This window comes from the organism of the source record quoted next, unplaced genomic scaffold (genome assembly GCF_019419815.1).
Source record: "Pyrus x bretschneideri cultivar Hongxiangsu unplaced genomic scaffold, Pyrus_bretschneideri_v1 Contig9, whole genome shotgun sequence".
NCBI classification, from domain to species: Eukaryota; Viridiplantae; Streptophyta; class Magnoliopsida; order Rosales; family Rosaceae; genus Pyrus; species Pyrus x bretschneideri.
In genome coordinates this window covers 811,160-822,870 of record NW_025999831.1, presented here as the reverse complement: position 1 = coordinate 822,870, position 11,711 = coordinate 811,160, and the positions used below count along the sequence as shown (strand labels likewise).

The following is an 11,711-nucleotide window of genomic DNA, read 5'->3' as shown; positions in this document are numbered from 1 at the left end:
AGAGATGCATTGTAGCATCATTGTTCAACTTAAGTGTCCCAAAAGGTTGAGCTAAAGCAAGTAAACTGCTCAATCACCAGGCTCCAGGCTGGCCACATGTGGTGTATTCCCAGTTGGGAGACAACCCATTGGTCCCAAATCAAAGCTTCATGCTCATTTTTGGAGGTGGTGAAAAGATATTTCACTATATTTTCTTTAATGGTTTCATTTATGATCATTGTCATCTCGAATATCCATAAAAACTCAACGTCAGAGAGAATTTAAGGTCCCTTAAATGGTGATGCAATACCATTCATACAACGAGGAGCGTGCCAATGCTCTTAATCAGGTTGGATAGACCTGAAGTCGTTGTTAGAGATGTGATTTAGGTGTAAAGTTAGTGTGCGTAGTACGCATTCATCTAGACAACTAACTTTCCCACATTCCTACCTAATCATGTGTTTAATTGAATCGGTCACATATATTAAGAAAAACATGATCCAATTAACTCATATTCGAGGACAATATCAATAAGATTATCCATAAGTAAAACATACACCAAACTTGAATCCAAGAACATGGAAAAATGTTCACAAAGTAAATGGTTTACAAAGGGGATTCGGCCAACAAGGCTATCCATGTCAAAATTCGGCTCTTCCAACGGTGTTTGGTGGAGCAAAAATTAGTTTCACCTATTGATTACTAGAATGGTACTCCTTAACAACATTGGTAGGGGCACGAATAGGTGCATAACCAATGATCTATTCCATCAAGACAGAAGAAGATTTTGCAGGGTTAAGGTTCGAAAATATTATCCCTTATTCTTGAAGTTTTAGGTCTTAGGTACCAAGGATCATGCTTCGGGCATGATGCCACACCTTGGTAGGCCCTGATTTTACCATATGTTGTAAAAACAAACTCAAAATTGGATTGTGAGAGAGTATGCTAAATGGTGTATCCTTACCAAAGCAATACATCACTATTCGGTTAGGTTTTGACTGAACTGGGTCAAGCTATTCGGTAGACTCCAGCCAAACTGAATCTATACCGTTCTCTCACGTTTGTTGTAATAATCAGATTCGAGAATTTGGTAAACTTTGGCTTTCTACACTACTGCTTTAGTGGCAAGTTAGAAACATGGAATTATGAGAAAAATATTCTCTAGTCAAAATTCGATCGGATTTATAAACTTCAGAATTGTACTCATTCATGAATGTAATCATGGTGTGCTTCGGGTAATATGTCGCATGATCACATGGTCCGTAGGAGCGAGCCAAAGAGCCATGGAATCCTCGTTTGGGAGGTATTTCCATTGATAATGCTTCGGGCATATGTCTTTGAATGAAGATCATGATGAAGGCTTATTCAACTCTTCCTTGCCATTGTTGGCTTCAATGGTTTCTCAGCTTCTTGATAGGCAAGTGGAGATTCACGTCTTGTACCCCACATAAAGTGGTTTCTATTAGAAAGCGTCCAAATCAAGAAAATCGAACTTATGATGATTTGACAATCCACTGAATTGGGGGGAACAAGATTGTGATTGGTGCTATGGGAATGAATCATCCATAAGCATCAAAGTTAGAACATTTGAGTTCTAAGACATGGTGTTCATGAAAAAACATTGGGTTTTCATGGGTGTATTGTTTTATGAAAACTTCGAGTTTCAAAGGCGCTAAATTTGAAACTACAGGTTCAATTTAGTTTATGAACGTTTAGTTCATAAAAGAGAGGTTCCTGCTAGAAACACAGAATGCAATATGCTGATTTAAGTGTGAGAGCTTCGTTACTACGAAAGTATGTGATAGTTAAAAGTATAAAAATAAATTATTGAATCGTTAATGTCCAAAAGTGATCTTCAGGTCAATAATGTCCAAAAGTGATCTTCAGGTCAATAATTTTTTATTCACTATCAGAATAATGGACTGCAGGTCACTTTTAATTAATTCAATAGATCGAGACTATTCGGGGTTGATCGTAGAAGCAAAATAATATTATTGGATCAAAAATATAGCATAGCCCAAAGAAGGGCTGGGTGCCATGAGAAAAAGAGCTCGGGTTGGCAGTGAGTAGCCCACTGGCCAAGAGGGACAAAAGCCCTAGCAACAAGCTGCTGGATTAAATGGGCCGAGGGAGGGGCATGGGTTCAGGCCCAGTGAAAAGCTGGCCTGGGTTAGGTCCGAGGCAACCTAAGCCCAGCAGCCAAAGCTGCTGGCAAGCAAGCCGAGATTGGGGCGAAGCCTAGTGAGTTCACGGGCCAAGGGACGCAGGACAATGGGCCAAAATTTGCTGGCTTTTTTGACTTAGGGACTGTAGGCCCTATAAACAGAGGTAGGCCGAAAGGCCTAATAGTCTAGGTTAGCGCAGCAAGGCCCTATGGCTGCTGCTGTGAGGGGTCCAAGGTGTCCGAGGTGGTAGTGCTGCAAATGCCGATATATTTTTTTTTCTGACATAATTAGGGTTTGAAAATCCTAAATTGCTTCTAATTTATTTATATTCTTTGACTCACAAATTCCACATAGCATAATTGCGTAATGCATGAAACAAATTTATATATTGACAAATATATGAAACGTACACAATATATATATCGGAAGGTAAATATAAATGTAAGGGATTCATGCATCATAGGGAATGTTTTCATGCTTCATGGTCGTTTCAAATATCTTACTTTATTTTAAGCGTAGCTGATTGGCAGAAAACAACAAAAGCCTTTGAATTTGTAGAAGATCCTTCTCAGAAAGCCAGAATTGCATCTCTAATGCGTTGTATCACGTTCAACATAGAAAAATTAAATTGAATCAATAACATGTAGATCAATTCAATAAAATAATTAAATTAATCACAAAAGGAATGATTAAAACGTAATACTCTCCTGATTGAAGATCAAACTCTATTTAGCGTAGCGTCAAGAGCGTGTTGATAACGTGTTGTAGGTATTATTTACTGAACAATTATGGAGGTCATAGATAGAGAAATGTGCGGCAATAGTAGAGAGAAGGGAGAGATGTATAATTGTGGGTGTTTGATTTACCACATTGTGCTTTTATTTATAGTAGTAGAAATGGCAAAACCTTTCCCTTTAGGATTACAACATTTAATACGTAATCTAATCATAATAGGACTATATAATATTTTCCCAGATTCCCTAAGATTTACACAATCAGATTCCTATTATAAATATGACTGCAACAAGTTTTAATATATCAGATGTGGAAAATATACTGTTTTTTTTTTTTGATAACAAATATACTATTTTAATTCGGTATCAAGAACATCACAAAGCACATAATTGTCATTTCACGTATTATAATAAGAGTGAACAACACAATTTTTTTTTTTTTTTTTTGTCAAACAATAGATTTTGTTAGATTAGTCACTAATGAGGTTCAAACTCATGCTGTCATGCAGTGGCTTAACACATTTCCACCATTGTGGTAAAGGGCCACGTGCAAGTGAACTACATAGTTCATGCATACCATATCTATGGTATCACACTTACAAATAAAAAAAAGTTACCATTATACTGCAGTACTCAATGATAGATATATGTGCTCATCTTAATACAAGAGAAATTTTGATATAGAAAATTAAACAATAAAAAAAAATGGTAGTTGGTTTAATCAAGTTTGGACCTTGGTGGTGGCATTTGATTGTATTCAATTCTCCTAGTCATTGTCTAGCTGTCCTTCAAACCAACTTGTCTTCCCTCTACAAATCTTCCTTTGATTAATCCCCATCACAAAAGAAAAGTAGCAACTTCAAAATTTCACAACTACAATTCATCGCCGCAACCATCACCACCACCTCCAAGATCACAACTCAGATGGACACCAATCCACTGCAGCAACAACAACCCAACATGGACAGTCATTCAATCAGCATCTGGGAAGTGAACAAGGATCGGTTGGCCACCATGTACCAGATGATCTCAGAACCCCCAAAACTCCTAAGCAATGCAGCAGGCAAACCCTCCTGCTGCATCTTCAGAGTCCCACAGAGTCTTCTCGAGATAAACGGCAAGTCGTACAACCCCCACATCGTCTCCATCGGTCCATACCACAGAGGAGAGCCACGGGTCAAGATGATCGAAGAGCACAAGTGGAAATATTTGGGTTCTTTGCTTGCAAGGACAGAGCCCAAAGGGTTGTCTTTAAAGGACTACTTGAAGGCCTTGGAGCCATTGGAACAAGAAGCTAGAGAGTGTTACTCAGAAAGAATAAATCTTACCACGGAAGAATTTTTGGAAATGTTGGTTCTTGATGGTTGTTTTATAATCGAATTGTTACGAAAAGTCCGCCTTTTGGTCCGGTTCGAGCGTGACGATCCTCTTGTCAACATGGTTTGGATAATCCCATTTTTGGTTAGGGATTTTCTTAGGCTTGAAAATCAAATACCCTACTTTGTTCTCCTGGCTTTGTTTGATCTCACAACTACGGAAGAACATAAAGAAAATGGGAAGTCATTGTCGTTGCTTACCTTGGAATTCTTCAACAACCATATGCAGAGGCCTGATCATGTCATTCAAAAGCACCAAAATCTTACAGGCAAGCTCTCAAACTTCAATGATATTTCTAAAACTTTCTTTGAAAATTCTCTGTTCTGTTTTGTTACATCGAAAGTGATCGAACCCTTAACCTATCTTAATTAAGAAGTTTGTGGTCCTTTCTATACGTTTACATCGATGTTTAATACCTTGCTTGCAGGTATGCATTTGCTCGATTTGTTGCGCTCAAGTGTTATACCGCCAGGCCATGAGGAGCCACGTAGTAGCAACACCATACCAACACGTACCATCCATTGTGTCTCGAAGCTTCGCCGTGCAGGAATCAAGCTCAATCGGGGCAAGGGCGAAAGCTTCTTGGTGATCAAATTCAAGAGCGGAGTCATCGAAATGCCAACTATAACAGTCGACGATTTCATGAGCTCCTTCTTGCTCAACTGTGTGGCTTATGAGCAGTGCCACAAGTCAACTTCTAAGCACATCACCACCTACGCAACATTGCTCGATTGCCTTGTGAACACATACAAGGATGTTGAGTATTTGTGTGACCGTAACATCCTCGAGAATTACTTTGGGAACGATGGGGAAGTTGCTCGATTTATTAATAATTTGGGGAAGGATGTGGCTTTTGATATGGATAGGTGTTACTTGTCAAAGTTGTTCAATGACGTGCATCACTATTATGGGAATAGTTGGCATGTTCAATGGGCTAGCTTCAAGTATACTTATTTTGATACTCCATGGTCCTTCATATCTGCGTTTGCTGCTTTGATTTTGTTGATACTCACCTTGGCACAGACCTTTTACACTGTTATTAGTTACTATCCTCCACTATGAATAGAGTAATACTTAGGTATTCACTAGTGAGTACCTCATATAAGCACTTTTTTATTTGGCTCAATCAAAATATGCTACATGTTCCTTGTTTCTTAAAGCTCAATAAAAATTAAATAACATGTGTATTATTTTAAAAATAATGTGTTAAAATATTATTGGACCAAAATTAAAAAGTGAATATATAGCGTACTCACTAGTGAGTAGTACCTAAGTATTATCCATACAAATATAATTTTTTTATATGTATTTATTAATTTTTATAGTGTTCATATGCTTACCAATTAGTATTATAATATGTCACTAAATAAGGTCTTTTTTGTATTTTGATTTCACAATGATAAGTGTCTTATTAAATATTACATGTAAGTGTTTGAACATGATTGAATTTTGTAGATATTGTCGATTGAGCTCACTTGTTGTTGTTGTGGATCACGACAGAGCTAAATTCTTGGAGTGAAAAGATTATGAGACTCCAAATATAAATACTAAGCATGTATATTTATGCAGTGAAATGATAATTAGATCTTCTTTTGCATAAACCATGGTATTAAAGACTAAGCATGCATGCATTTTCAGCAAAGCAAATATGACCTTGATGAATGTTTGGGAAAAAAATATGGGCAAAGAAAAAGGGGAAAATGAGAAGGAAGAAAATAGGGAAACTAATTGATACGAAGAGAAATGGGAAATTTAGGAAGAAAGCAGCCTTTAATTTTCAAATACTTATTTTTTTTGTTTATAAAACGGTCAAATATTAGCCCATAAAATATACATCACGTTTTTTTGTCAAGCAGGTTTGGCCATCTAATTTATTTAGTTGTTCACAAGTTTTGTGCGCCAGATTCAACCTCTCGACACACAGGATTTGCATGATTAGAAACGTAGTGGGCAAGAAATGGTGGCATCTTTTTTGTTTTTTATTTTGTTTTTTTTATATCTTATATTATTTAACTCTTTTCGTTAATTCTTTCTTCAACAAATAATAAAAACTCATAATGTAGTACATGAAAAATGCAATGATATATATCTTTCATATGAAACAAATATACTATTAAACTAAAATATAGGCACAAATCTAAATTTTAGTATTGTGAACTAACTAGAAAAACAAACATAATACACATACGTATATGTTGGGATGATCATGAGAGTTGAAATCCCGTCCTTGCCTCATTAAGGCCCAGTTTGGTATTGGATTTTTTTTTGGGTCCCACCAAAAACTGCTTCAATTTAAAGTTAAGAAGTAAAAAAGTGTTTGGAAAAAATAAAATATATTGTTTATTTTCAAAGCAATGATTTCCAAACAATTGCTTTTAAAAACAGCTTGTAGGTTGATTTTAAAAGCTGTTTTAATAAAAAGCAGAGCTTAGCCTTTAGAATATTTGAATTCATGTAATAAGCTCATTAATTTTAAACAATGACATTATTTATCCTTCTAGATACTGTTTTTACATTGCTTTTCAAACTCATAACACTATTAAAAATTGAGTTTATCAACGCTCAACTACTTTATTTTGCGACTGATTATTCTTAAAGTACAACAAAAACAATTTATTAAAAAAACATAACAATCCCAAACTGGTCCTAAGGTAGGCCCTACAAGAATAAGGAAGAAATTGTCATCCCTAACTTAATTTACTCTTTAAATACAACGATATTTGGGAAAGGGATTTGACGCAGATACCAACGTAAGCCTTTGAAGAACAATGTTATAAAATCTACCAAATTTTATGAGAAAACCGAAAGGTTTATTTGAATAATTCTTGAAAGTTGAATACAAAAGCAGCCATAAGGCTTAAATAGACTTGACTCGACCCTTAAGAAGTTCAGGGAAGTCTTAGGAAATATAAAAGAAGTAAATCAAATGTAAAACGAAAAGTCTGATCTTTGTTGCAAACTTTAAAATACGGTTTTAGAAATCTAAACAACCTTGGATGGCTTTAATTTGTCATACTTCACAACATGGCAGTGTGTTTGAACTGAAACACCTTGCTCTTTTTTGGAAGGTAATATGTGCCCAAAACGAAACTCGGATACTAACTCTGTAAATTCCCGCTACGTCCTTTTGTCTTCCTTGATCCATTTTGTCTTCAATCCACTCGGCTATCTATTCTATATCATAATTAAACTAAGCGAGGATGTGATCTCGGTGTTGGAAGTATGCCCACAAAGCCACTCATTTGATGTAATAGCTTTTTGGAATACTTAATGTATTAAACTTTTATATGTTTAATGGAGGGCAAAGCTTATTGTTAATCACTATTTATTGTATCTTGTGTTTAAGCAATAAGGGAATCCAAGGAATGTATTTGATCTAAGAGATAAGTGATCTAAGTAAGTTAGATTTTCGAGACCTTTCTCTTATGTTCATTCCTAAAACGTTCCTAGCCATAGGCTTGCCAATTGGGCATTGACAATCCGCTAAGGTTAGTATGTGTTATGTCGACTCAAGTATGGATATGACAAGTCTCAAGTCATTTAGTGTTGGACACTAAGACAAACACATAGGTGCTTGAAAGAGTAATCGAGTACACTGAACTATGATCAAAAGAGAGTTCAAACATACATGTCATGTAAGAACTCGATGGTTACAATATGCAAAGTAGTCATTTGACCTGAAGCATCATAGATGTCTAATGATTAGGTCCTTGATCTTTGATCGTGTCAAATAGCATTCCTTTGGAGTGTCCACGGTATGGTTGGGGTCAAGCTATCTAGTCATGTAGGCATATGAATACACAACAAGGGATCTCTAACCTTCCATGGTGAAAGGAGAATACTCTAAGATATGATTCGAGAGTCTTTGGCCAAAGCATATGAATATGACTTAGGAAGTTTGTTCCAAATCTTATTCAAGCGAATCATATAGGGAAGTATCACATTGGATAGTAGACATGAAACAAACTATCACTTCAACAATGTGATTAAGAGTATTGTATTAGAGAAGGACCGTATTGCATTGTAGTTGTAACTGGATAGGTTCTCCAACCACTTCTACTTAGCTTGGGTAACCATGACATGCTGCTAGGTGTCACTCATGGTTTGTTGAAGCCCTAAAGATTAGCAAATACTAATCTTAAGGGAGAATTGAAATATGGTTTAAATTCACAATCGATAGTTAAAAGTAACATCGCCCACTGCCTCGCTAATTGGAACCTAATGGATCGTACACCGAGTAAGGATGAAAGTGAGGTAATTAAATGAAATGGATAAGCAATTAAATGGTTAATTGAAGTATGGTCAAAGTTAATTAATTATACGAAACGTTCGTATTGGACTTCTAAAGTTGGTTTTGGGTTTAGGGGCCCAAAAGTGTTTTGGTCCACAAGGCCCATTATGTTTAAGTTGTATGACAACTAAAACAAAATGGGCAATTAGCCCAAACACTTAGAGAGGCCGGCCATTACTAGTGAGGGATACCAAACTTGTGTTAATTACAAGTTTGTCACTCACAAGAAATGAAGTATAAATTCAAAATTATAACTTTATTTTGTTAAGGGTTTTTCTTGATGAAATTATTCTCTCTATTTCAACAAGGGAGGCCGGCCACTTAGGGAGGGAGATCTAGTAGTTTCCTCTCCCCTAAGTCATCCATTTTTATCTTCACAATTAATCTTTGGTGTAGAGACTTGGAGACATCAAGCTTTTGGTGTTTTGGAGAACATATCCTCAAATCCTCAAGGAAGAAAAGGAGGTGACTTGAAGGCCCTCCACTTGGGTGAATCCCTTGTGTAATCAAGGATGAGCTACAAGGGTAATGATTCTCTAAATCCTTTCTTCTCTTTAATGTTGTTAAAGAGTCATGGTTCACCATATACTAGGCTTTGAAAGTCATGGGTTTTATGAATTGTTTTTGGATGCATGCCTACTTTAATTTGTTAATAGTTTCCCTATGTATTCAAATGTTCTTTACATGTTCTTAGTAAGGACATAAATTTTCCTTCACTCGGAGCACCTATAAAAATAGATAAATCAAACACAATTTAAATACTTGCAAGTGCATAAGATCAGAAGTACTATAGTAGGGCAAATATGAGGTCCATCCCACAAGGGTCGCACTTGACACAAATGAAACCAATTAATCAAGCTAAACTTACTTAAGCTACTGATTGATTGAATTGAATAATTGACCAAGACTAAAACTACAAGAAACTAAAAGGAAAAATAAAACGAAACACATGACACAAGGGTTTGAGAAACAATGGAGCCACCTAAAGTTATAAATTCATCCATAACAATTGTATTTCTTTTTCCTAGAGCCAATTACTATCCAATTATCATGCCAATGCTAAAAGTTGTTATTTGTAAGATATAAATTAATTTGTGGTCAAACATCAATTCGTGTATTTCTATAATGAAATTATATCCTTGGTTCAACATACAATTAACACATAGAAACCATTTAATTGTAGAAGAGTCATATCAACCAAGTATGACTAGCTTGATTGGTCATCCTAACTAGTTTATCTACTCTTCTTAATCTTCCAATAAACCTAATTGATTGCTCATTCTTTTAGATCTATCTAAGTTTCTAGAAACATAGTCCCTCATGTAATCAAATAATGATTAACAAAGTACTTCATAAATATTCATTTCATAACTTCATAATAAACCTTAAAAAAATAGTTTAGAGACAAAGATAAAAATAAAAGAAAGAGAGCATAGGAATTCATTTCATGGCTCCATGGTGAGACAGTCCCAAGCTCTCTTCTTTGGATGTATAATATGGTTTAGAGAGGGCATTGAGGTCCTAATTATATATAACAAGTATCTAAAAAGTTTGATAAAAACTCTCCTTAAACGAAACAAAAACTTAAACTAGTAAAGAAATCAAATTAGGGAAGAACTCCTTGACTTGGGAAACACATCATCTAATTTGCATGCATGTTTTGTGCCGTTTAACCTTCTAGAAAATTCTAGAAAAATAAGAAACTTGTAGCTCTATCTCTTAACTTTTCAGATATATATCGCACCTCACTACGAAAAATCAAGAAGATCTTAAAATCTTCCTTCTTCTATAGATGTGCAGTTATGACGATGATGTAATTTATATGGGATTAATTTGCAAAACTAGAATGTTTGGATCATTGAAAAACTATATGAGACAAAGATCAACGAAAAACTATGAAATTTGAACACAATGATCCTCAACCTCTTAGATTTCTTTTTTAATTGTCCTTGTGTCAAAACTTAAAGTCAATATATCATTAAAAAAAACTTCTAAGTGCGTTGTTTGGTTGAAATTGAGAAAACAAAAATAACAAGCTCTTTTAAAACCAAATCCTTAACAAACCCCAGGAATAAATGATATGAAAATATAAGAAATAATGCACCTATTAAGCAACACAATGAGATAGTAATAATTTTTTACCAAACTTGCATGCATAAGATAAGAGTCAAATTTAAAATCTCTTACTTATAAATGACATAGAGCTAGCGGCAACTTCAACCACTTCTAAACCTGAATACTATCTTTATATAATAAGTTCATTATTCCCAAAAAAATGTTACTAGAATTCCCGTATTATTTACCAAGCCTATATCGTATTTACCAATGTCATGGAAGACCAAGACCATGACCGATTCAACCCAAAAAAGTTCTCACTAATGTATACATACACATGTGCAAATAGAAGCTAGACTACGAATATTTAATTAGGACATAAATCAAACCTTAAATTCATCAACGAATACCCAAAATTTAGTCTCTTGTCTTGTGCTTGAAGGCTTGACTGTTTCTCAAAGTTGAGTTTTTGATTTTTCAACTCCACGCTCGTCATGTACATTCCTAATATTGACTGCAACGTTTGAATTTTTCTTTTTCGGCCAGTTGACAGTTGTCCTGCTCAATATCCTCACGTCCCGGTTCCTATATATATACCCGAGCATTCAAATGATTTAATATGTCATTCATATATTCTTACAGCATTTACTCTCAGATTTGCTTCAAACTTCAAACCCCAACTCTTTTCTATTGTCGGAAAACACATAGATTATGTTCAACGCTGCTTCCATATTTACAAAATTATGAGTTCAGAAACCTGTGGAGGGCAAACTTTAGGACTGATTCAATTTCCTCAACCCACGAGGCCAATAAACAGCTACGAGATGAACACTGCTACTAATTCCGAGTCATATGCAACAGAAGGCACACTTCCACGACAATTTGCTGATCATGAACATGTTAATGTGGCAGCACAAACAGAAGATGAAGATAGGGAAGCTCTTGATGGATTACGTAGATTCATTTCGGAGCTTCGTGAGAAAGTTCCGGCTAAATTAGCAGACCAACTACTGAAGGTGGATGGAAAGAAAAGTTCAGTCACTGTACAAAAAGGTGCTACGCACGGCCTGCAAGGATCAATTCAGGAGTTATCACATAAGCTTGAGCGCT

The 11,711-nt window shown here is 35.5% G+C and overlaps 1 protein-coding gene across 1 annotated transcript; it reads left to right on the top strand.

Annotated features, from left to right (window-relative positions):
- Positions 1-3,063: 3,063 nt before the first annotated feature.
- Positions 3,064-5,406, top strand: LOC103944291 (UPF0481 protein At3g47200-like). Its single transcript, XM_009354715.3, has 2 exons — positions 3,064-4,523; positions 4,683-5,406. The coding sequence occupies exons 1-2, from the start codon at positions 3,803-3,805 to the stop codon at positions 5,315-5,317; spliced, it is 1,356 nt and encodes a 451-aa protein (XP_009352990.2). The 5' UTR covers positions 3,064-3,802; the 3' UTR covers positions 5,318-5,406.
- Positions 5,407-11,711: the final 6,305 nt, after the last annotated feature.